Source organism: Colossoma macropomum, unplaced genomic scaffold (genome assembly GCF_904425465.1).
Source record: "Colossoma macropomum unplaced genomic scaffold, Colossoma_macropomum, whole genome shotgun sequence".
Classification (NCBI taxonomy): domain Eukaryota; kingdom Metazoa; phylum Chordata; class Actinopteri; order Characiformes; family Serrasalmidae; genus Colossoma; species Colossoma macropomum.
This window is the reverse complement of record NW_023494792.1, coordinates 40,826,194-40,853,026: the sequence shown is the minus strand read 5'-3', so window position 1 is coordinate 40,853,026 and position 26,833 is coordinate 40,826,194. Positions and strand designations below refer to the sequence as shown.

The following is a 26,833-nucleotide window of genomic DNA, read 5'->3' as shown; positions in this document are numbered from 1 at the left end:
GTTCTTTACAGAGTTTGAAAAGCCATCAACAGAACATGGCCTAAGACATCCGTGATGCTCTCATAAGGCTGAAAGGGAATTCAACCATTTTTTCAATTTCTGCATAATAAAAATGGTTAAGATTGAGTGGTTTGGTGTGAAATGCTCCGTTCAAGAGAAACCTACCAAGTCAGTATTGTTCACAGTGGTGGTGATAGGAACCAGACGTCCAAAAGGTTTAAAGCTGCCAAAACGCCCCCTCACAGAAAGTTATTACATGAAATATGCTGCCTGCTGTCTGAGACATTGTTTTATGATAGTTTTGAGAATTTTGGCCTAAAATGTACTTTTTTAAATCCATTCATGGCAGAGAGGTACATGCAGGGCATTTTGAGGCAAAATAGTCTCCAAAGAAAACATACTTTTTCCAGATTCAATTTTACATATAAAACACATCAACATATGAGGTAAGTTACTCTACAATGAAATCTTTCACATCAAACCACTCTGAATGACTCTGTTTACATATCTACCACATAAATATGCAAGCATTTTGAAAAAAACAGTAAAATGTCCTTTTAAGAAAATATTTAAGAGCATATAATTTTCAAGAATTTCATTCTTAGAATTGTTTCTTAGGAGAAAAGTAAAGAAAGACAAAAAAAATTGACAATTATGAAGAAGCACATTTAAGAAGTTTCTTTCTTAAGATATTTTTATTAATCCGACCCCTAAACACATTCTGTAATAGAAATAAGCAGTATTGTACATGTTTTAGAAAATCAGAGAAGCAGCAGGCAGCACTGAAGCTGTGTTTCACACACTCTGACATTCAGAGCGCCAGATGATCAGCTTGATTATTCCGGAGGCGTGAGTAAGGCTGGGTTTGAGTTTATGGTCATTATCATGCTAAAGGTTAACAAGACAGAGGCTTTGGATAAGGTCATAACTCTAAAATTGCTCAGTGTTTTACCATTATCACAGACTTAAGTGCTTGGGGTGTGTATGTGTGTTTCTTCTCTGACTGTAGTGTGTGTATGAGATTAGTAATGTGTGTTTCTATTTAATTTATATACTGTTCAGATTAACATTTCAATTTATTGCCCCATCACAGTTTATTACAGGTTATTTGAGCAGGGCAGGACTTATCCTTGATGTGACATAGCATCAGGCAGCAATGCCTAACAGTCTGTAGAATTAAATGTTTTCTGTAAATGGGAAATGTGAAAAAATGGACTTCACATTTTACAATTTCTCAGATGGTAGATACAATGACGAGTAATCTTCGTCTGAAATGGAAAGAAAATGCAGTTTTGTCAATGATGTCTCTTTTAAGACTAAAAATCAGCTATAAATCTATTATCCACCAACTTTCCCCTTACCCCAAATGCATTCGATCAGCCAGATATGTTTGGAGTCTTACATTTGTTACTGTAGTTTTACACTGGAGCTATGAGGCTAATTTAGCTAATAAGTATTGGCTGCTCATAAGCACACATACTTGCATGGTGCTAACTGCATGTTTTAATGCATGTCGAGTTATCTATTAAAAGTAATCTCAAACAGACATGCTTGTGTTGTTTCTGACACTACGACATACTATTATATCTAAACAAAAACAAAAGATTGCTATCATAATTAGCTACATTAGCCTTGTAGCTCCAGTGCAAAATTAAAGAGGCACACCTCAGACACTAAACCTGTCTCGGCTGATGGACTACATTTACAATAAATCTGACTTTCCAACAAACTCTTCCTTCAGTGTCAGAGCACCTCTGTTCCAGGCGTCTGGAAGCTGACTCTCTGAGCTGGAACACATTGGAATGGGGTCACGATCTTCTGTCCCCATTTAAATGCGACCTAAAAGCTGGATATTACAGCCTTGGGGCGAGAGCTCCACTCTGTTTTGCTCTTTTGTGGTGTAGTCACGCTCGGCTCTACTCCCAGAACCCTATTCTAGCCTGCTCTATTTTATCAGCTCTTTATTTCCCCACTTACTCCCCTGACTGTGGAATTATTCCAGGAACGTTATTGGAGGAAACATTTGAAGGACCCTACAAGAATACATAAGTGGTATTTGTCTGTAAAGATAAAACTTATTTGGGCCTTCATGAACGCTACTGCTGAAAATAAGCACAAACGTGGGGTTAAAGATCTACAGATAGGTGACAAATTGAAGGAAAAAAAAAAAACACCGAAGTATCTTAGTAAGGTCCTGGGCCACCACAACCCACTGACAGCGTCAGTGCTTGGCACTGATCGTACAGGACATGTCTGGAAGTGTACTGGAGGGATGGAGCACCATTCTTCCAAAGGATATTCCCTCAATTAGTGTTTCAATAATGGTGGTGGAAAGCACTGCGTAACATACGTCTAAAATCTCCTACAGGTGTTTGACTGAGTTGAAATCTGGTGATTGTGTTCAAACTTATCAAACCTTTACTATCTTTAACCTTTTTTCAATAATATTAAGCTGATTACATGTTAAATAACAGTAAGCCTTACCTTTACATTCAGGGGTGCCCAAACGCTTTTTTTAAAAGAGTGCCAGATCGGAATATGTCAAAATTCCTGATGGCTCAAATATATATAATATTCCCAAATAATTAAAAATATGACTTTTTTTTAAAATGTCAAAAATACTATCATGTAGAGCAACTAACTGAACTGAGTGTCCTGCTGTCAATTCATTCTGAGAATCTGGCGATAAATCTGCCACCAGAGGAGTTACGGCAGGTGCACGTTCATGCTGGTCAGAGTGAAGCGCATCAGTGTAGAGACTCTAAGCTTTCTGTGTGCTACTGTGTTTCCTATCTCTTCATGAAAGATGCACAGGACTTCTTTTTTTGCTGCATTGCTTATTCAGAGCAAATTGGATCAACAAATGCTTGGAACACACTGTTGATTTGTTTATTCAGAGTAACAATAAAATGTGACTAATGTATGAAGTATATTCCTATTCAAGTGCTTACTTGTTCAAAACTATAATTTGAGACAAACCAAGTCTAAAAATCTACAATTTCTTTTTTACAATTTCCTAGATCACGTTCTTTATTTAGCAAATAAGTGTAACAACAGCATTCAGAAATCACTTTATTAAACAAGAGGAGCAGATTAAATGTTATAAATAGTTGTGTTTCTGTTAATCTTAAAGGGTTAATATTTACTGGACTACTGAATTTGCTTTGATAAGAAGTAGGAGATGTGAGAACTGCATAGATTTCAGTTGCTTTAGATTCTCTGCCATCTCGTCCCCTGAATATTTGTTGTGACGTCCATGCTTTGCTTCATGTCTACTGATATTAAACCCATTACAGTCTTTTGACAGATGAGGCACATTAATTTGCTGTGGCTCTTATTGAAAAAGTATTTCTAAATTGCCAGTTCTCAATGTCAAGTTTGTGCTTCATGGTTGTAGTCTTGACTAAACTAAATGCTACCATCAGGTGAAAGGAACAACTGTAACGTATTGGCTACCGGGCCACTTAAAACACACTCCAGAACAGAAGCCACAGGCCATTCAAAATATGTCAGCAGGCTGCACTTTGGACACCCCTGCTTTAGGTAATAAACTATTTCCCTTCCCATTTTAAAAAGTATGATTTAAATCATAAATACCTTACTGCTGGTGTGGGTTTCCTTGCATTCAAAGAAAAAAAATGCTACTTGAACGCTAACATGTGGGGCACTGCTGCCGTTGTGGGTAGTCTTAATTATTGTGAAGAAAAAAAAATTGTAAATTTCACAAAACATTAAAATACAAACCATTTACATGCTGCTGCAGTTTTTTCAGAGCTGAAACTATTTTGTTCCAATGCAGTTTTAATCTCAGTGCTAAAAAAAAATCATTGTGGTAGAGAATATGGTGAAGGGGGATCACTGATCAGATCACATTTTTCATATCTCTGTAGAGCAGTGCTTGTGGTGTTTACACCACTGAACTCTCATATGTGTGTTCATCCTTGTAATGAGGGACTGTCTTGGTAACGGACAGACTGTTCTTGCTGAAACAGCCTGATGTCTATTTACTGATTTCTTTCCAATTGATCTAAATGCAGATGCCACTTTAGTCACTGTTGCTCTAAAAACACTAGTCAATTTAGCAGTCCTTGTGTCTGAAGCTCCTGCCACCTCTGCCCAATAATGAACCTTTTAAAAGAGTCACTTAGATATTTTCCTTGTGCCATTTTGACCCAAAATCTTATTTATCTATATCTGTATTCACGCTTGTTGCTATGGGTTAAATTGAGAGGCAGGCAGAGGATCCTAAACCTGGGTAAAATAATGACTCTAGTAAAAGTACCTTCCAAAAAAAAACAACTTCCAATTGACATACAAAAGAACTGGATCAAAACACTACTTAAGTAGTATCAGCATAGAAACCGAAGCTTGTTATGCTCTATTCTTTTCTTTTTGGGATTCTTTTGGTCTAAAAAATACTGAAAGGTGAGACTGATCTCAAAACAGTACAGTACCAACAAAACAATGAAAATAAACACAGAAAAGGAATTAGTCACTAAATATGAATTGAAACAATGTACCTGAGTAAAAAGCAGATTCCTTAACTCACTAATATACGCGAATAGAAGTATTATGATTTGAAAATACAAATCCAAAATACAAATCCATCAATATGTCAGTATGTATATGTACTACACACCTCTGGTTAAATCAATGTGGATGAAGTTACTTATTGCCTGTAGTTAGTAGGCTAGTAAATCTCTAAAAGCTTTTTCTTCAGCTGCTCCACATCCAGCTGCTAAAATATTCAAGGCAGACATATATACAGACTTTATTACAAAACCAGAACCTCATAAATTAGACATGAGCAATGCTGTTTGTTAGCTGTGCCACAACAGAATGAAGTGCATTTTTAAGCACATCTATCCAGGCGGCATCCATAAAATGCACTGGTCAGCAAAGAATTGATTCCACAAAATTAAACCTTGTTTCTGAATATGCACAGAAAAAAAACCCAAAAACAACAAATACAGTGCTTTATCTGTAACGATATGCAGAAAAAAAACAAGACATTCTAGATATGAATTTGTTCATAATTAAATTCTTGACATTCTACAGCTTTTTCAGTCGTAAACAACTAACAACTATTGAGTCTTCTGAGCTTTGGTTATTAACTAGCCGCTTCGCTGATTTTCTAAACATTTCAGCCATCACATTGTGATTTCTGTGGGCATGACTGAAGTAAACTTTAGGACCACCTCAAAGCAGTCCTAGCAGGATAAGATCACAAAATACTGATCATGTCACAACACAGTGGCATGAAGAGAACTCTGGCTAGCCGTAAAAAAAACAGAAATTAAATGAACAGGCATTAGTGTTCACATATGCATACATATAAAACAAACAATAATGCAAAATTAATGCAAGCTCTCCCCATTGTTTACTACAGGCCAAGGGCAATGGCACTCCTCACTCTTTTCCCAATTGGCTATACTCATATTGGAATGCAGTGACACAGGCAGAAATACAATTTTGGGTAGGCCTGTGAAAAAGGGGGTAGACACAATTCCAAACGTGCTAATGTCCCACAGTGCCACAGCATCAGCCTACTGTTGGTAGCAGTCTAGCTATCCGAACACTTCCACCCTATGGTGATGCAAAACAATAGAAAGACTGTACACATCAACCAGATTGCAAGATTCATATAAACCTAACAAACACTGCAGCACCCTTTACTACAAGGCATGCATCTGCTCACCACAGGCACAGCTTTTACCCAGTGAAGACAATATTACGGTTCAAATTAGACAGCAGAGACACTGATTAAAAATAAAACAGCAAAAAAAACATAAATGTAAACGTAAATCTTATCATCCTCATCTTATCACCAGGCTTCCAGGGTTATAGCCCCAAATGCTTTTTAACCAACCCCCGAACCTTAGAACATAAATATTTCACCCCAGCTTGATTACACATGACTCTCATCATCCCTGGCTTCATTTGGGGCACACTGACGGACTCCTCAAACCCAGAGAGAGAGAGAGAGAGAGAGAGAGAGAGAGAGAGAGAGAGAGAGAGAGAGAGAGAGAGAGAGAGAGAGAGAGAGAGAGAGAGAGAGAGAGAGAATAGCAAATAAAAGAGAAAGTGTGCATAAAAGAGAGTAAGTGCAGGAAAATGCCTGAGTGTCTGAATTCTCTGTAAAAAGGCAAATCTACTCCACTGTAAAACAATAATAATTTTAACTTATGACAGTAAGTACACTTGCTGTTTTAAAATTTAAAGTACACTGAATGCATAATAGTAAGTTAACAGAAAAATGTTGCACTCTGTAACATTACAGAACATAAAAATTTAAGGCAGCCAAGTTACTTACAACTTTAAGTTAAAACTACAAAATCTTTTTTTTTTACAACGTGCATAAAAAAATCACTCATTTGAAAATAAAGGTGGAGGGCTTAGTTTGATTTTAGCAAAGAAGAGTTTTACTGAATGACTATTTAGCCTTTGAAATATTTAAAAGCTACAGACAAAATGTTCCTCTATTAGCAAGACATTAGAGAGGAGATGTGTAGAAGAGCTGGTAGATCTGGAGATAAAGGAAATGTGCAGTGGACTTTAAGAACGGGGAAACGTTTTTATTTTCTCTTCTATTTTCTTCACTCTTCTTTTGTTTGCTTTTTTAATGATTTTGTGGATAAGACACACAAATCAATGCTGCTGAATCACTGCAGGTTGTGTTGATGTGTAAAGCCGACCTTACACCAAACGACTTTTCAAGGGACAAATTTTCAATGTCGGAATAAAATCATGAGAGTCTTGTTAGAGTCACTTTGTGTCATCTGATCGTTTAGTGTAAGGTGGTCAAGATGGCCGTCTTAAGTAAGTCTTTTTCTCGTCTTGACGCTACAACAAATTCAACTGTGTTTAACGTTATCGTAGGTTTTTAGTCTTGGCCCATGCAAATAGTGACGTGCCAGGGGCACGCGAGTGCTTGCGGGCGAGAGAGAGAGAGAGAGAGAGAGAGAGAAAGAAAATGCATGAGTGAGTGCCTGAAATCTCTGTAAAAACAGCAAATCTGCTCCACTTTAATACAATAATCATATTAACTTAAAATGTAAACTGGCTGTTTTAATATTTCAGGTTCACTGAACCTGTAACAGTGATGTGTGGAAATTTGCAAAGGACTTCAAGAATGGCGTTACTGAAGAATCATCAAAGTTTTTTTCTGTTTTCTGTTACAGTGGTTGCTTATTTTGTTTGTTTCTTACGGTTTAGTTCATAATACCCAGTCAACAACGCTGAATCGCTGCGTGTTGTGTTGATGTGTAAATGTGTCTTTATATCAAATTAAAAAAGCAACTGCACATTTTACAGGTTAATTAAAAAAAAGATTCTGGGTGATGATCTGCCAGAATATACAGTTCTACAGTGAACTGGGCTGAGTGTCAGACTTTAGTCTTTCAGAAGTCTTTCCAAAGTATTTTCAAAGTCTCCTAGTGTATGGTTAGCATAACTCTTCAAATTAAATAATAAAGAAGCTGCATGTTTTCCTGATTACGTGGTGACGATATCCCAAAACGGTTCTACAATGAACTGGGCTGAGCCCTGGATCTTTCTAAGCCCATCAAAATCCCCCTGGCTGAAGCATACTGCTACGGTGAGCATGAAAATGTTTAAGAACTTCTCTACCCTACTGAGAGGGGAGTTTCAAATTCAAACACTGGTGCAATGACAAAAAACTGAAGCCCTGAGGCAACGGCAGGCAGCAATGGTTGCTAAACCAGTGTTTCCCAACCCTGGTCCAGGAAGCACACAGTCCTGCACATTTTAGTGTTTTTCCTGCTTTATCTCACCCACCTCAACTCAGTAAGAGGTTTTTGGATGTGTTAAGAACAGGGAAAACACAAAAATGTGCAGTTCAATGCAGCACCTCAAGGATCAGGATTGGGAAACGCTGTGCTAAGCAGCAATTGGAGGGCTAAGAAAAGGAGCTTGAGATTGGTAAACTAGATTACATCTTGCACATTCAAGAATGATGTGGAGAGTGTAAAGATTTTGATTGGCCATAATGCAATGACAGCACTCAAAAAATGAAATTCAAATCAAGTTTCAGTAACTTAAATACAGCTTAATAAATGATCGGTACCCATTTGATTGAGGAGGCCTGTGATCAGAATGGACAGGTCCAGGCCTAACCATGACTGTACCCTTCCTGGAATGTTGTCTGTCACTAGTAGAGGGCAAAACAGCCGAGATGTCGCTTTCCCTGTAAGTTTTAGCCCAGTGTTATGCTCCCTTCGAATGACTTCTGTTGAGAATGATGCACTAGGATGGTTGGCAGTCACACATGGGTTAAGAGGATCAAAAACTGTTAGGACTTCTCCTGTTAGTAACCTCAATGAAGTTTTGAGAATCCAGCACCTGTTCATCATTCTGGACTGTGCAATGCAGTGGAAGGCAGATACGTTTGTTTAAGAAGCCACCTGTGTTACAACACATATTTAAGCAATAGAACACGAGAGGGAGCGTGTTATTCACGATAACACACAACCTTGAGTGTTCTATTGCTTTTATACAACAGTTAAATAAAGTAAGAAATAAATAAATTGGGTCGGTGAACGTGGCATTTAATATGTTTTAATGTTAGCAGTTCCTTCCGCCAAATTATAGTTCCTTAACAAGCAGCTTGTTGCTACGTCAAAGTAACAAGCTCTGCTCTCTCATTGCACAGCTGGCAGCTCGTTCTCCAGCTCCTTACACTAAATTCCGAAACTGTTATCACCAATGAGCAAGCTTTTCAGTCGGGAGCTGTGACAGGAGAACACCTAAACAACCTGGAATTAGCCAGACATGAACCGAATACCATTCGCCAAATGTGTAGTCTGATCTTCAGAGTCTGACCAAATCAGACACAGCAGTGCTGCTGAAGTTTTTAAACACCTCAGTGTCACTGCTGGACTGAGAATAGCCCACCAACCAAAAATATCCAGCCAACAGCGTCCTGTGGGCAGCGTCCTGTGACCACTGATGAAAGACTAGAGGATGACCAACACAAACCGTGCAGCAGCAGATGAGCTATCGTCTCTGACTTTACATCTACAAGGTGGACTGACAAGGTAGGAGTGTCTAATAGAGTGGACAGTGAGTGGACACAGTGTTTAAAAACTCCAGCAGCACTGCTGTGTCTGATCCACTCAGACCAGCGCAACACACACTAACACACCACTATCAGATCAGTGTTACTGCAGTGCTGAGAATGACCCACCACCCAAATAGTACCTGCTCTGTGAGGGTCCATGGGGGTCCTGACCACTGAAGGTAACCACAGGTTAAAAGGAGGCTAACATATATACACACACACACACACACACACACACACATATATCACATAACTGACACAAAAACAGTCTTTCCAGAGTCTTAGTCTTCAGAATAATCTTGGCTTACACCACTCAAAACAGAAATTATTGTAAAATTCTGTTGCATGTCGATGCTAAGAAGGGCAGCCAGTGTCTTTATTTCCTCTAAAAGTGTTCAATACTGCAGTACCTTCTGTTGTTTTTTGTTTTTTTGCATCATATCTTTAGGCTTCTTTTCTGACCCCTAGCAGCAAAACTCAATCTATTCATGATGTAATTATGGGATGGGTTTATAAGAAGCCTTTCAGGGGGCAAAGCAAAAACAAAAGTCATGCACCCATGCTAAATCATAATGACGTTTTTCTTATTTCCGAAGGAAAGACGCCAGCCTCCCACTGACTGCAATCTACTCTTTCACATACTGCATTAGTGTGATCATTTCAAAAGGCAGGCAGCGGAGGTGAAATGTAATTTCCTCTCTGTGCACGCTCAATCTTCTCCAATAAAGGACTTACAATAACAGAAGCAGTTAATGGCGATCGCAATGTGAATGCTTCCCACTTTAACTTGTTTAATTACATTCAGGCTGTAAAAAATAATCATCGTAAAAGCCTCATTAAATAAAGAAAGACAAAACGCATGACTTAACCCTGCGCTGAAAAGATGCCATGTTTAATCTAACATTCATTTTAGTGTGTACTGTAGTCCCTGAGGGAATTCACACTCGCGCTTATTTGTTTATTTATTTCACACTGATATTGTGCTGGAGTCTCCAGGGTCCTCCATATAGCGAGTGTAAGATTATCAACGATGCAGATCATGCTGGACAATGATGTTAGAGAATGATGTTGATGGTAATTGATGGAGAATGATGAATCTGGCAGGAAAATAATATTGTTTGTTACAGAATGTCGGTGTTCCTCTTATTTTTGCTGCCACCATCATTCAAAGTTCCATTTGTGCAACAAGTGATTTCTTCTTTTACTGTGCAGTAAAAGAATAACTTCCTGTAGTGTATTACAATCTCATATTCAATATCATATTGTATGAACCTTACTGAGCATTAAAGCGTGTTTCTTTAGTAAATTACACAGTATTTTTGTTGTAATCAATGTCATTGACAAAACACTGCAGTCCTACAGGTGAGAGACAGGTTGGTGAATGTTTAACTGATGAGAGCAGCTGGGTGTTTACCTGTTGAGTGAGTACCGTTTCCCATGGGCTGCATGTGGGTCTTGCTGTCTAATCGCTCTGACGGCAGTGGGGGCTGTGAACACTGAAGCTGTTCCATGCTCAGACATTACACGGAAAAACGCTCCAGGATCCGGAGTCCCTACAGGCTTTCCCTACAGAGACACACACACACACCGTGCTGCAAACACATGGATACACACACAACAGCAGCCTAGTACACTTTAAAAACAGGACAGATGAGGTCCTTATCAGCGCACTACATCCATGTCTTCTAAGAAAGAATTCCAAATTTAAAATGTGTACGAAATATTGTAGGTAAATATTGTTAATACTACCACAGTGCCTACATTATCATAGTATTGTTGTAAATATTATAACTATCATATAACTTATCATAACTAAGCACTATAATGTAAGCAACTGTATTTGGAAATGTGTCAATTTTTTATTATTAATTTTAATATTTCATTGGAGATCTCTCTTGCTAGTAAATAAGAGCATTTTCAACCCCAACAATTGTGAACTGTGTTTTGCTACACTGAAGATGTCTGGGTGGTGGGTTGTGAACATAGATGGTGCTGATGGATGTCTGCATGTTTTGGAGAGTAGCCTCTTCAGCAGATGGGCCAAATGGGAGTACGTGAGGCGGAAGGAACAAGCCAACAGGCCAGCTATTACTGAAGCTACTGCCATCTTCAGCACTGCACAATGATTTCCATCACTAAGCAACAAATTAAGGAAACAGTTCAGTGAAAAATCACATTTATACAATTTAACCCTCTTACTTCAAAACTCAACCACAATATGTTAGGTGTGGAAAGTTTGCTTCTTTTAACCTTTTCGTATTTTCATTTGTCTAATATTTTCACTTTACCTTCCTTTTTATTTTACTGATTTTACTTCCAATCTATATAAAGGTCCATCTCACTAAGGCCAAATTCGCACACACTACATCTGTGTGGTGTGAGCGAAGTGGCAGCATGAGATTCTCTAAATACTGCGCTACTTCAGTGGACGCTCTGCCACTTTGTACACAAAACCTGTGTGAAAGCGCTGACCAGTTAACATGGGTGCCGAAATGAAAAGCAAGACTCTCCGCGTCGTTCACACCACGCAGTGCCAATCAGGCCTGAGGACTAACCCTTTTAGATCATAAAGCAAAATACTCTGATCAACCACACCACAAAAATTACCTACCACAAAAAATCTACCACCTTTCTGATAAGGTCAGTTATATGCAACAAACACACTTCTGTATAGTGGGTTCTTGTGAATTCAAACTGTAAAACGTTAAATTTTGACTTATTTTTAGGTATTCCTCAATCTGCTCATAAATAATCTTTTCATACTCTGAACAATCATCACACACTCACCTCAAACCTTGTGAAGTTCTTAAGTAATCTCAAATAGGCTTACTGTAACACATACTGTTCTTATCTATAAGCACAGACAACAGTACATTAGTGAAGCTAAATACAGTAGCAGCATCCTGAAGCCCGAATTTAGTCTGCATAGTATGTAATACAGCAAAATTGCAAAATTAGATAAGACTGATACTGAGACTGGCTGACAGAGCACTTCAGATTAGTGGAAGGACAATAAATTCGGTCCAGACCTCCAGCTCTGCTCAGAGAGAGAGACCATTGTTTAATGAGTGCTGAAGAAGCTACTAGCAATTTCACCGTGACAAAAGACGAAGCTCAAGCCAAATCACCACACACCAAGAGCAAATGAAGTCAATTCTTCACAGTGAGAATTCTCGTTCTGGTTAGAGACCAGTGACTCCAATAATCATACAGCTGAACTTTAACAGTACTAGAGGGCATACAGTACTGTTCAAAAGTTTAGGACCACTTGTCATATTAATGTTAATATTTTCAGTAAGAACAGCGGTGTTGCTGGGTTTTTTTACACATTGTGTACACTCCCTGGGCACCTTATCGGAAATCTTTCCATTGTACCTCCCCTAGGCCTCACTCTCTCTGGGTGGACTATCCCTTCATCACCCTGCACAATGATAAGAAGCACAGAGTCTGCTGGCTGCCATTACAGAATTGGCAGGTAGCATTTCCCTCCAAGTGCACTGAGCTGTCCAATGACATTGGGTTAACTGCAGTTTGAAAAAAAAAGATGCAGTGATTGCTTCACATGACCCGGAGGAAGCATGTGCGGGCCTTCAACCTCCTGGTGCTAGTAATAAGGTGTGACTGGGGGAGATCTAGCTAGTGAGGGGAACTGGGCACGACTAAACATGCCGAACACAACAAAAAATGGAAAAAAATTACAAGATGATATATAAAGTACTTATCTGTTTGTTCCATACTACTCTTGCATTATTCAAATACCCAATTAAGGGAACAAATGCTGAGATAAGTTAAGATAGCCATGTACAATCACCACATCCAGCTCTAAAAATATTCTGAAGTGGTCAGCTTGTCCAGGTTTTCAGTAAAAGAGAAAGAGAGCAAAGGTCATCTTCAGTGTTTGCACCCAGCACTTCACTACAGCAAATGATCTGTTGATAGCAAGACCAGCTGGCAATTCAGCACCTCAAACACACACACCTACCTCGTACAGCACAGTGGTGTTGCCATGGAGAAGTGGAGCATAACAGATGTAAGAGTGACCAACAACCCAGCCGAGATCAGACGCGGCCCACCAAACCTGGGGGGGGGGTGTACATCTTTATTGTGCCAGTACAATCAGAATACTACAACACTGAGCAACACAGATTTATTTATACTGAAACTTTCATTCAATAAAGAAAGAAAGAAAAAAAGAGAAAGAGGAGAGAGAGACTAAAGAAAGAAAGAAAGAAAGAAAGAAAAGAAAGAGGGAGAGACATAGACAAAAAAACAAAGGAAAACAAAAAGAAATTAAGGGAATGGGACAGAAAATATAGAAAGAAAGAAAGAAAGAAAGAAAGAGAGAATGTTTGCAAGGGAGAGAGAGGGTGATGAAAGAAGAAAGAAAGAAAGAAAGAAACAAACAAACAAACAAAAATTAGAGGAAAAAAGAAAGCAGAAATAAATAAGTAAATAAATAACTAACTAAATACAAAAGTAACCAAGAAAAAAGGAGAGAGAGAATAAAAGAGAGAGAGAATAAACATGAGAGAGAGAGTGAGAGACAAAGTGAGAAAAAGAGAGAGAGATAGACAGTGAGAGGGAGACAGAGACAGAGAGAGAGAGAGAGAGAGAGAGACAGAGAGAGAGAGAAAGACAGACAGACAGAGCGAGAGAGACTTGCTTTAATTAAACTGTCTGGCTCAGACTCAAACAAGTCCAACACAGTTGAGCTACAGTTACAGTTACAGGACTCACCTCACCAGGACTCAGTCCATACACATTACTCATAGTCCAGTTCAACATTACTGCATACCCTCCTGTATCCCTCACTACACCCTACAGACAGACAGACAGACAGTCAGAGAGGAGACTCTAATAGGAAGGCACATTCCTCTTAGGTAGATATTTCGTATCAGCTGATGTTGAGCTGTGTGTGTGCGAGCTGCGTGTGGTCCTGCTGTGTATTCCAGCCCTGTGGTGAGGCTGCAGCTCCACTCTCCCTCCCTGCACTAAAGATGCAAGTCAGAAGAGAAAACCACACACCTGACCCATTTTAAGCAATCTTTCAGTAAATAAACACTTTGAGGGGTCATGTCAATCCATCTTTCACAGTCCAGTTTGTCCCACCCAATTTAACTGAAAATAAGTTAACACATCCTACAGAGAACACACTTCTGCACACTTCAATGCACAGTTACTTTTTATTTGCTGAATTTAAAATATTGAGGAATCAAACAAAATGTGGCCCGTACAAAAGTTATGGTGCATTTTATTTTTAATCAATATGTTCAACTGCGCATTAAAAGTAGCAGTAAAATGGTATATTCAAGTGTGTTCTCTGTAGTTCTCTGTAGAGGATGTGTTAAAACAAAACATGGGGGTGTTCACACTTCTGCATATGATGATAAGGCAATGTTAATCTTCCCTTTTTTTCTGGGGTAAGGAGAAGTTTAAGAGAAAGAAATTCAGATGTTGGTGATTCTTCATTAATACAATATTGAGAACTGCTTCAGTTCTGCTGTGACAGAGAAAACTGACATGTCCTGAAGACCTGTTCTGTCAAATGATACTTTCACAATGGTTGTCATAAATGTATGTACAAATACAATGTACAATGCCTTTTTTGATGGGAGGAGAATCTCCCAGGCTGATGGAGGAGATGATCATATGCAGCCATGTGATGGTGTGTGTGTGCATGTGCAGAGCGTATTTACCTTGGGTGTGCCGGTGGTGCCGGAGGTGTAGAGCACATACAGAGGGTGATCAGCAGGAACACGCACGCACTCCTGAGGCTGAGCAGTGGTCATCTCTTCATCCCAGTCCAGCCCTAAACCTGAGGACATGGACACTCTCTCCTAAATTAACACATGGAAAGGGAAAATGATACAGGACAAATCAACTACCTATAATAAACACTGCAATAATTTTTCTTATTTACTTATGTATTGTATGTTATGTATTGGTTTTTTTAATTATTTTATTCTGTCATTAATTTTATTGTATTTATTTAATTATATGCACATGTAGCTATATACTTATAATGCAGCAGTCAGTTTGCTCTATTTAGGAGCTGTGCTCTTCTCTGCACAGACACACGTACATACACACTTAGGACCCAGCTCTTCCCCTGACCTCCACTCTACAGAACAGAGTTCTGCTGATAGTTTCCATGACAACCCAGGAAATAGCTGTTTAACTGTTTTACCCCTATTGTGTAATCCCCATGACGTGACATTACATAAATTACAAAATTTTACCCCAAAAGATACTCAATCAGCTAAGACAAGTCATCTCAAATTGACATATGTGGTTTCTGACGCATCTATAAACATGGACAAAAGTATGTTGGCATACCTTTAAACAGCACCTTGAAGTTGGGATTTTGTTCATAATTTTGTCAATGTTTATAGATATCAGTGTGTCATACAGTGTCAGAAACCACATAAGTAAGTCTATATGACATTACCTAACTATTCAACACAATGTGGGGTGAGTGTTTAATGGTTTAGGCCTGCAGTGAGTACCATGCTAATTAGTAGGAAATAAGCTTCCATTACTTGTCAACTACATTAGGCTTGTAGCTACAGTGTAAAAATAAGAAGCATACTTCAGACAGCAAACATGTCTTGGCTGATGGACTACACTTTGGTTAAGGGGGAAAACTGTGTATGCTTGATTTTTCAAATATAACAGACATAGATAGATCTGTGTGTGTTTGTGTGTTTTGGTTTTAAGAGGTGCTTCAGATTCAGTTCAGTGGCCAAACCGAAGTGGCAGTGTTATTAGAGTAATTGACAGCTGCACTACGGCAAAATGAATGCCCCCCCTTAACGTGGGCTCCACACAAATCAGCTTCAAAACAAGCACTTGAAAAGCACAAATACACAAGAAAAAGACAAATATACTCTTTCATTCTCTCACAACACCAGCAGGACAAGCTAACTGAAACAACCATAGATCCTATTGTTTTTAATCCTATTGCTATATGAATTGAATAGTTATCAACTATTCAGTACCTGCTCTATAAATTATTCAGTAACTACCATAAATGAATCACTAAATACTATAAAATGATTCAGTTTATACTATGAATTACTCAGTATCTACTATGAGTTACTCAGTATCTACTATGAGGAGTTACTCAGTATCTACTATGAGTTACTCAGTATCTACTATGAATTACTCAGTATATACTATGAATTACTCAGTATACTACTATGAAACTACTGTGCAAGTTGTCTATTTATGAGAGTGAGGAATCGCAGTGTGGACCCACATACAGACCTCTAGAGTTTAAGGTGTTAATGGAAAGCGTTAAAGGTGAAAAGGCGCGCCAGTACAGAATTTTCCCAGTCCTCAGAAAAAGACTTGTACCCAGACTTGAGTGCTGTAGTTTCTAGAGATTGGAGTGTGTGTGAGGGTCTCAGTGCTGTAGTTTGTAGAGACTGGGGGCCAGATGTATGTATGAGCGCTGGTGCAGTACAAACTGTGATTGATACCCTGATAATATGCACTTGCAATGTGTCTGAAATTAATGTTTGATCTACTAAGGCTGCACAGAGGGCCGCACTCTGTAGCTCTTGAGGTACAGGGTTCAAAAGGCGCAGTGAACCACCTGAGTCATCAACAACTCGAGACAAAAGACAAAATGAAAGTTCCTTGATGAAAAGACTGCAGTGTTCTTTCCCACCAAAACATTCCACAGGGGTGTAATTTTAGTCTGGAAAAGAAATCCGACTTTAAGAAGCGATAGAAGTGAATGCATGTGCATATAGCAGCCACGTGACAGCATACTTTATACTATGTCTTCTCAGACACATCCATGAACCTGAGAGCTGAAAAAGCATAACAGTGTTGATAAATATTCTTTTAGAACATGCTTAAGGCTCGTGTCCCTATCTAGCCACTTGTCTGTTGACATTGTTACAGGAAATCTACCAACAGCACACTTTGGAGAAACTAATGCAAATCTCTGCCTGAAAAATCATCACAAAATCAGCTGCTGTGAGTTGCTCAAACTTCAGTAAATCGAGCAGAATATGTAGTCAGCCACACTTGTAACATCTCCACCCACTTTCTGGGTGATCCTCCAATGTTTTGGCATGACAGAGAAATTCTGTGTTTTCCATGAGAGCAGCCCATAAACTGCACCAGTTTTGTACAAAACACACAGGCAGAACGTGTCCAACTTGGACTGAAACTGCAGTACAAATAAAGTACAATAGGTCCTGTACGTTATGAAGTTATTGGAGTGCGCATGAGGCCACTCAAGTGTGTGTGAGGATCTCACCATCCCAGGTCGGCTGTAAATAAGGACTTTGTGTGGTTTGTAGCTGCTGAGCTCCAGTGCCTTCTCCACCAGAGGAATATACTCCACTCTCCGACCTGGCTCAATGCCAAACGATGATGTAACTAACAGCTTGGGCTGCAACAGAAAGCAATGTTAATGTTAACATTAGCGTTAGGATAGCACAACACAGACATTGACTATTTCTTGTTATATGTCATATGCAGGGGAAAACACTCTGGGCCTTGTAGGTCTTCAAAGAAGGCCTAACAATTTGCAAAATCTAAAAATCCATGTCTGTAATTTTTAGTTAATTTTATTCCACAGAACTATGCATGTATTTAATCTCTGCAAATCTTACAGTACTAGTCTTACTTTACTGTTACAATTTTAATGGAAACAAAAGGGTTAAATTCTTCCAAATGCTAAATAAATAACTGGCCAATCAGGCATTGTTTTTCTCCATGGTATCTAAGTAGAAAAATGTCACTCTAAGCCTTCTTGAAGTCCTAGCTACTTCACTTACTGAATTTGAGCAGCAGTTTAATCACTGGGTTGATAGAAATGGGAAATAACAGCAGCAGCGCTATACCAGACTCACTGTAAAACAGCTACAAGGTAAAATATCCCCTACAGAACAGTCAACAGACATTTGCAAAAAAACACATTTACAGTTATTAAATTTTTTTTCATATGTGAACACATTTTCACATTATTAAATTTTTTTACATGAACACGTTTATTCACATGTGAAGTCTGTGTGACTTTTCTGTAAGGGATATGCTAATATGTCTGTCACAAGCATTAAATAAAACATGTAATGTCTTTAAAAAGCTTAAGATGTCTGTGCTTATTTGAGAAGTACCTTTTTTGCATTTTCTGTTCCACCTTATACTGTGCAGCAGTTACAGTTTGGTGCCTAAATGCAGTGGAATTGAAAACTCGAATGGAAGCTAACTTCCGCCTCATCAGCAAGTGTAAAAGCAAGTCTACTAGAATCTGCTACTATAAGAAACTACTAGAATCCTATAAGGATGCTGGCAGAAGTTAGAATTAGCGTTGAGGTGGGTTTTTCAAAATGTTTTGACTGAGTTTTGACATTTGCGGCCCAAATTGAAGGCCTAGCTCTAATAGTCACAGTTCGCCACTGGTTATATGTCCCCCCCCCACAAAGGATATGGCACATATTATAGTTTATGTTTTATTTTTTCCAATATGTTAAACTTGGCAAATAAATAGAAATTGTGCACCAAAGTGTGCATGTGTTATTTTATTTTCACAAAATCATTTGACTATGGGCGTTCAAACTTTTCCATACTGTAAAAAATTGTAAAAATTGTTTATTAGCTATTTCTGTTGTTTTTGTAATAGTAATACAGCAATACAAAAACGCAAGAGAAAGCAGTTTGATCACATCAAAAGGACAATCAGTACGTGTAATCAGTGCGTGTATAGCTGTTCAGGCTAGTCAATGTATGTATAGCCACTGATTAAGGGTCTGTGAAGTGAAGCTAACCTTTGCATGGTCGATGCGGATAGATAGCTCTTTGGAGGCAAAGCCCCCAAAGATTAGGCTATGAGGGGCTCCAAGGCGGGCGCAGGCAAGCATGGTGAACATGGCCTGGGGAATCATTGGCATGTAGATCACCACCAGATCACCTTTTTTGACTCCATGCTTCACGAGCACTCCTGCCAACCTTGACACCTGTGTGCACGCGCACACACACACATATTTGACACCATACATACATACATACAGTACTGTACAAAACTGTTCATTTATTTAATTTTTTATTTAAGTGTCTTTTTCAGCATCACAAAAAAGCAAAAAATATTATATATAACAGAAAATTACACAGAATCCTCAACATCTAAATATAATCTCAAAATTTTCAGTATTTAGTCCAGGCTTCGCTTCTGTTACAGCTTCAATTCTTTTCAGGAGACTCGCTTTCAGATTTTTTAAAGAAATCTGCAGGGATATTTTCTCCTCCAAAGCTCAGTCTTGGTTGCATTTTCTGCTTCTCACAATTTCAAATTTAGACTCATTAGTCTGGATGTGCAGTTTCGATGTTCTTCTGAAAAGTTTCTTTTTTGTCTTTTTCCTTTCCTCAGTAAGGGCTTCGAAACAGTTACACATCCTTTCACACCCATAGCGTTGAGCTGTCTTCTCACAGTGAAAGAACCTGTGGATTTTTTCACATTTGAAGCAAGAGCGGAGCATGTTTTTCACCGAATAGTTTCCTCTAGGATTTTTTTCCGGTGTCAGGCCCACTTTCGAACAACCCCCCAACCCTCGCCAGCACAGTTCACTGACAATTAAGAAAAAACACATAAGATATGAAATAAAGTGCCACTACAGTTACTAACCAATGCTGGTTCACGAAAAAGGTGTTACATTCAAGTACATTCTTTAAAATCTTTTAGGCGTAGTACACACATAGAACATACGTAGAATATAATGTTCATTCTGTTGCTTTGCATTTTTTGCCATCTAGTCAGGCTCCATTCAGCTTTCTCTCTTCTCTCCTCTCTCTGTTTTTATTTCTCTCATTGTTTAAATTTATGCCCTTTGCAGAGTTTTGCAATTGTGACTTCATGACATTTCATAAAATCCAAAGTAGCAGCTGCAGCAGCAGCAAACACTGTTATCTCCCAAAGATGAAAGCTTCAAGTACTGTTCATCTGATTTGATGAACTCTAGTTTTGGAAACTTTTCCTCTGTCTTTTCCCTTCCTTATGCAGGTGGACCATCTTAAATCTAATGTCCTCAGAAATATTTCCTTTAGTCATTGTAGATGCACACGAGAAAGATATCTGAAGGCAGCTAAGGTGTGTTTGAGTAGGTATGTGTGATGAATTGATGAATAAAACCAGCAACCTGTTTTTGATGTGTTTATCCCGTCTGTTCACTTAGAGCAGGAAAACCACAACAAACGATAAAAATATTTTCCAGCAAGACAATACACACAGTTCATTAACTGCAATTCAGATACGATTTAAAACTTGCATTAAACTATTTAAAACTGGCCCAGTTTTCCAAATCAATCAAAGTGTTAAGATCATCTTAAATCATAGAGAGACTGTTCAGTGTGATGCTCATTAAACCATTTAAGAATCTTATTTGTGCCAAGATGTTTTTGGAAAATCCAGCCCCGGCCTGTTGTACCTGATCTTGCAGCTCTCTGTAGGTGATGATCTGTTTGGTTCCAGTAACTGGGCTGTCGTGAATAACAGCCGGCTGATCTCCTCTCCCTGCCTCCACATGACGGTCCACAGCGTTATAGCACATGTTCAGTTCTCCCCCAACAAACCTGTGACAGAGGATGGAAGAGTTATAAATGATACACTGCCAGCATGAAAGAAGGATGAGCCCTTGGATACCCCTGATTTTCTTTATACTTCAATACATAATAATATGGAGTTAATATCCTGATACCAATACTTTAATAGCCTCCTTGTTCACAGAGTAGGATACACATTAATGATAACTACATTAACGACTGGTAAATGCAGACAGCAATAGAAATATGTTTAAAAGCCCCCATCAACATGGTTAAAAATGTTGTGTAAAGAAAGCCACGGAATACATGTTTACCAATGTTATATTCAAGAAATATATATAAATTAATACCATAGTAGATAAATGCTCCAAAAATTCCAAGCTACTACCTGAACTGTGAGGGCGTATCAGATCCCATTACAACTGACTGTGACATCTCCCTGGTGATGTAAAAAACCTGGCGCCAGTAGCAGTGGAGAGCAGCAGGCAGGACTGATGTGGTTTAACCCTACGCGTTTGAACTCCACACATACACATTAATAGACATCTATACCGGAACTCTACCACACTTATACAGTAACACAGACATCCATACCCGAGTTCTACCGCACTTATACAGTAACATAGACATCCATACCCGAGTTCTACCGCACTTATACAGTAACATAGACATCCATACCCGAGTTCTACCGCACTTATACAGTAACATAGACATCCATACCCGAGTTCTACCGCACTTATACAGTAACACAGACATCCATACCTGAGTTCTACCACACTAATACAGTAACACAGACATCCATACCTGAGTTCTACCGCACTAATACAGTAACACAGACATCCACACCTGAGTTCTACCACACTTATACAGTAACAGACATCCATACCTGAGTTCTACCACACTTATACAGTAACACAGACATCCATACCTGAGTTCTACACACTTATACAGTAACACAGACATCCATACCTGAGTTCTACCACACTTATACAGTAACAGACATCCACACCTGAGTTCTACCACACTTATACAGTAACACAGACATCCATACCTGAGTTCTACCGCACTTATACAGTAACATAGACATCCATACCCGAGTTCTACCGCACTTATACAGTAACATAGACATCCATACCCGAGTTCTACCGCACTTATACAGTAACATAGACATCCATACCTGAGTTCTACCGCACTTATACAGTAACATAGACATCCATACCTGAGTTCTACCGCACTTATACAGTAACATAGACATCCATACCCGAGTTCTACCGCACTTATACAGTAACACAGACATCCATACCTGAGTTCTACCGCACTTATACAGTAACATAGACATCCATACCCGAGTTCTACCGCACTTATACAGTAACATAGACATCCATACCTGAGTTCTACCGCACTTATACAGTAACATAGACATCCATACCTGAGTTCTACCACACTTATACAGTAACACAGACATCCATACCTGAGTTCTACACACTTATACAGTAACACAGACATCCATACCTGAGTTCTACACACTTATACAGTAACACAGACATCCATACCTGAGTTCTACACACTTATACAGTAACATAGACATCCATACCTGAGTTCTACACACTAATACAGTAACATAGACATCCATACCTGAGTTCTACCACACTTATACAGTAACATAGACATCCATACCCGAGTTCTACCACACTAATACAGTAACAGACATCCATACCTGAGTTCTACCACACTAATACAGTAACAGACATCCATACCTGAGTTCTACACACTAATACAGTAACACAGACATCCATACCTGAGTTCTACCACACTTATACAGTAACATAGACATCCATACCCGAGTTCTACCGCACTTATACAGTAACACAGACATCCATACCTGAGTTCTACCACACTAATACAGTAACACAGACATCCATACCTGAGTTCTACACACTAATACAGTAACAGACATCCATACCTGAGTTCTACACACTAATACAGTAACACAGACATCCATACCCGAGTTCTACCGCACTTATACAGTAACAAACATCTACACACTGTACATATACACACTGTCACATACACATGCAAACATTCATACTTGTAGTGATTCACACAAATAAACATTTGAAAATAAAAAAGTCAGTCAGGATGTAAATATTATTAAATGAAAAAGGTTCAAACAGCACTCATACAATAATTGCAAAATATTTGTTTAATGGACCGACAGAGACTCACAGAGTCCAATAAACAAATATTTTGCAATTAGTATACAAGTGCTGCAAACCTTTTTCATTTGTTTACCTTTTTATGGATTTAGCACTTTACAAGCCTTTTTTTTATTTAAAATCAGTTACAACTCTGTTCATAATTTTTGGACACATCTAACGTCTTTATTTATATCTACAGCTTCCTACTAATTATCTAAAACCTATGAATGTGCAGAGGATTAGCATTCTGAATGATGCAATTTATTATTATTTCAACGCCAGAGTCCTTGTCCTTTGCTCATTTTCTGTGAAGAACACATGAAATAACACATTTCAATGACTTCACACTGTAAACCCCCTACACATTTATATTACACATGTGGTGTTGGGGTGAACCTGTGAGGAATAAAAGTGTGGAGGTGCTGTGTCCCTTCACTCTGTTCTCCTCCTACATGGCCTGCTGTTAATGTGTGTGTATCTGTGTGTGTAGATCTTGTATATGTGTGTGTGAGGGTGGACAACATGGACAGGCTGCTGACTGGCTACAGCTGCTAAAGGAGAACACTACACTGGACACTGATATTTCAAACATCTGGTATTTTTAGATAATGTGTTATGGCTGTATTGATTTCTGTATTGATTTAAAAAAAAAAAACAATAATGCAGTGGGTCCACCAGACCCACTGAGTAACAACAACATCAACACCACACAAGGGTTAAAGCATTTATCTGCCGATACCAATATGATGCCCATATCATTGTGCATCCCTAAAAACAATAACACAAATGTTGGCAAACACTGCCTTGCTGTATCAGAGGTATGTTCGAGGTTCTAAAAGTAATTCTGCTGTCTTGCTCTATGCCCCATCAGAATTATCAAACTACAGAGGAATATTTAATTCACACACACTTGCTCATCTTGATTACCTCAGCCTTTGTGTTGTGTTTTGGGTATTGCAGTGGTGTCACTAGGTTTATGGATAAGGGAGACTCCCCCAAGATTTTTTTTAATAGACCCAAAACGTTTGTTCATCATGAATTATTAGAGTCGTAACAGCCAAAAAAAATAATCAAAAAATGGCTATTTGGTTCAACTGGCACACAGTAGATCTGTCACTTTGTAGTTTATATAAAGTGCAGAGCGAGTATGACTTAAACACTGTATTCATCCACTTATAACAGGCACAGAACAAGCAAAGGTACCCAAGTCAAGCAATGCCATCTTCTCTCTCTTAGATAAGCTGCTAAATATATTATTCAAATACACAGATTATAGATCAGTCCAGGTCCAGTTGGAGCAATCAGAGTGATTTTGCACTGTAGGAACGTTTATTTAGCTGGTGACAGAACTGCACGGTCATAGTGACAAATATTTTCTCAGTCCAATTAAATATAAAATTAATTTTAACTGAAAGCAACAACTCTCCCTCACTTTCTTCTTGATCACTAACCTTCATCAGATCTGCTCCTTCAGTCCTGTCAGTCTCCTTCAGCTTCTTTCTCTACCTCTCTTCCTGTGTTTAGTAATACATTAATTTTATTAAACTCAAGAAAATAATGAGAGATCATTTTTTTAAAACTGGTAAAAAATCTTCTCATCTGACTGGCCTTCGACGGAGCTCCCACCTCCTAACTTCCATCTACAGGTTGAGGAATTGAAGGATAGAAAAGCTGCGTTACAATCAGCATTAATGTTAAACGACCTTTCCACTGAAAACTGTAAACAACAACAACGTTTCGTGACAAACACTGACGTCAGTGTGTTTCTAAATACTGAAGAGAAATATAAATTATATATATATATATATATATATATATATATATATATATATATACACATATACACACACACAAAGATGTCTCTCTCGCTCATTCACTCTCACACTCTCACGATGACATGAAGTTTCTTCAAATTCTTCAACTAGCTACCTACCGTTAGCGTTAGCCTAGCCGTTTTTCTTTAGCTCACATTAACCCAAAGCTAACAAACAACCGAATAAAACCCTGATAGCCAGCTATACTGATCATAATTCATCACACATCCATATTGTAGACTGATATATTCACTCAATAAGTTATCTACTCACTGTTTCAGTCGGTATATTAAAGTTTGTTTAATAAGCTCTAGTGTTCATTTTACTGAGCTTTCAGTCAAAGTCCTCACAGGTTCATATCATTAGCTTACAATTTACGAGGTTTGATATGATTGGCTTACAGCTTACGAGGTTTGATATGATTGGCTTACAGCTTACGAGGTCTGACGTGATTGGCTTACAGCTTACGAGGTCTGACGTGATTGGCTTACAATTTACGAGGTCTGACATGATTGGCTTACAGCTTACGAGGTCTGATATGATTGGTCGAGTTGGGAGTTCCACTTTTCACCCGACCGTTAGTGAATCTCCGGCAGCACCGCAAAGGCAGCGCTTTAATAGACAGGATGTTGAGAAATTTGGAGATGAGACGGCACGGTCGAATTATGAAGAATGAATGAGAATAAATTATGGATTATTTGAACTAGTAATGTACATTTACTTAGGAATGGGGGCTAAAACGGCCTAATGCCCATGTTGGTCAGCAGCAGTTGAAGATGTTATGCTGTCTAGTAGCAAAACCAGCTTATGCTGTGTTTTGAATGCTGATATGCAGGTCAGTTAGCATCACCATGTTTCACCAAGGTTTTTTTTTTTTTTCTTCCAGCAGGGCAGCATGATTACCAGAACACATAAGCAAGAAAATCAAAACTGGATAAAGTGCTGTTGTTGCTAATGATCTAATGGTAGAAGTGTACTATACTGGGTGACACCTGTGGTGTACTTAAAAAAATTAAATCATACTAAAGAACTTCAAACGGAAACTGTTGGCTTAATCAACATAAACAGGCTGATCTGGGGCGCCGCTGGGTGTCGCTAAAGCGCACCAAATATTCATCAGTTTCTCGGAAGCACACTTTCTCTGACTCGTGTTGATCCTTTAGGGGATCTGTTACAAAAGAACCCCTAAACACCCTCACACATACACACACTCTCACTCCCAAAAACACACATTCTTTCTCACCACTCTGGGACTCCATAAGCGCTGCACACGCGCGCGCACACATACACACCCCACCACCCGCTCACCATTTGGGGAACACTGAGTGTGTGTTGTCCAGTGTTTTCTCCCAGCTCGTGTACCAGCTCACTCCGCGCGCCGCCTCGCTCCAGAATCTCTCGGGCTCGTCTCGCGCCCCTCTAAACGCCTCTTCATACGTCTGAGCTCGCGCTGCCCTCGAGCTGACCCATCGTGTCCCCCCATTTACGGTTAAAATACCCCCTTTCTTCACTTTTAACCCCAACTGCCACCAGTCACGTGACCCTGACCCATCCAGCCCTCGGAAGCAGATTAATCGCGCGAAAGTGAAGTTGTGCTCCTGCGCGTGGCTGTGTTTACTGTGTAAGCAGCTGTTAAAGTAATGTCTGAAGGCAGAAGCTTTAAAGATCCTCATGCTGGCGAAAAGTTTCCGTGCGCTCTTCTGCTGAGAGTAGGAGATCCAGTCTGAGTTCCCTGTCTGAGCTCCAGTGCTGCTGGATCCAGCTGAGCTGCTGCAACAACTCCAGTGACGTTTCTGCAGCTTGAACTTTCCCCAAAAACTCGAAAATGGCTGGTCTTGACAATACTTGAGCAGACAGCCAGAGGCCACTGTGCTTAAACTGGCAGAACGAGCTGGATCGAACAGGAACTATGCACTAGACACTAAGGGGTTTTATGAAGCGCCTGTAAAGATTTATGGCCTAATTTGTTTCAATGTAATGAAACAAAGTGCAAGACCTTCAAAGAAGTGTTAAAACGTTGTGATGTCTCTGCCATTCATTTTAAATTTCAAGTCTTATTTAACTTCCCAGCTTATGTCCACCTTCTTTGTACCTATACTGGCAGTTTATCAGAGGTTTACTGTTTTTATCAGACGTTACTGTTTTAACAGACTTTATCAGCCCCCATCAATGGAAAAGGACCACCGTAG

At 39.0% G+C, this 26,833-nt stretch overlaps 1 protein-coding gene across 2 annotated transcripts in view; it reads right to left on the bottom strand.

Moving 5' to 3' along the window:
• The window catches only part of acss3 (acyl-CoA synthetase short chain family member 3), a 51,055-nt gene extending 24,520 nt beyond the window's left edge, over positions 1-26,535 (bottom strand). For both annotated transcript variants that reach the window (XR_005007530.1, XM_036577203.1), the window contains exons 1-8: positions 25,953-26,535; positions 20,518-20,662; positions 18,865-19,053; positions 17,352-17,486; positions 14,776-14,916; positions 13,817-13,897; positions 13,062-13,157; positions 10,494-10,645 (exon numbers count right to left, since the gene is read on the bottom strand). Coding sequence is in view for 1 of the 2 variants with exons in the window: in XM_036577203.1 (XP_036433096.1) it covers positions 10,494-10,645; positions 13,062-13,157; positions 13,817-13,897; positions 14,776-14,916; positions 17,352-17,486; positions 18,865-19,053; positions 20,518-20,662; positions 25,953-26,317 (1,304 nt within the window). In the remaining variant the exon portion in view is untranslated. The remainder of the gene's footprint in view (positions 1-10,493; positions 10,646-13,061; positions 13,158-13,816; positions 13,898-14,775; positions 14,917-17,351; positions 17,487-18,864; positions 19,054-20,517; positions 20,663-25,952) is intronic.
• Positions 26,536-26,833: the final 298 nt, after the last annotated feature.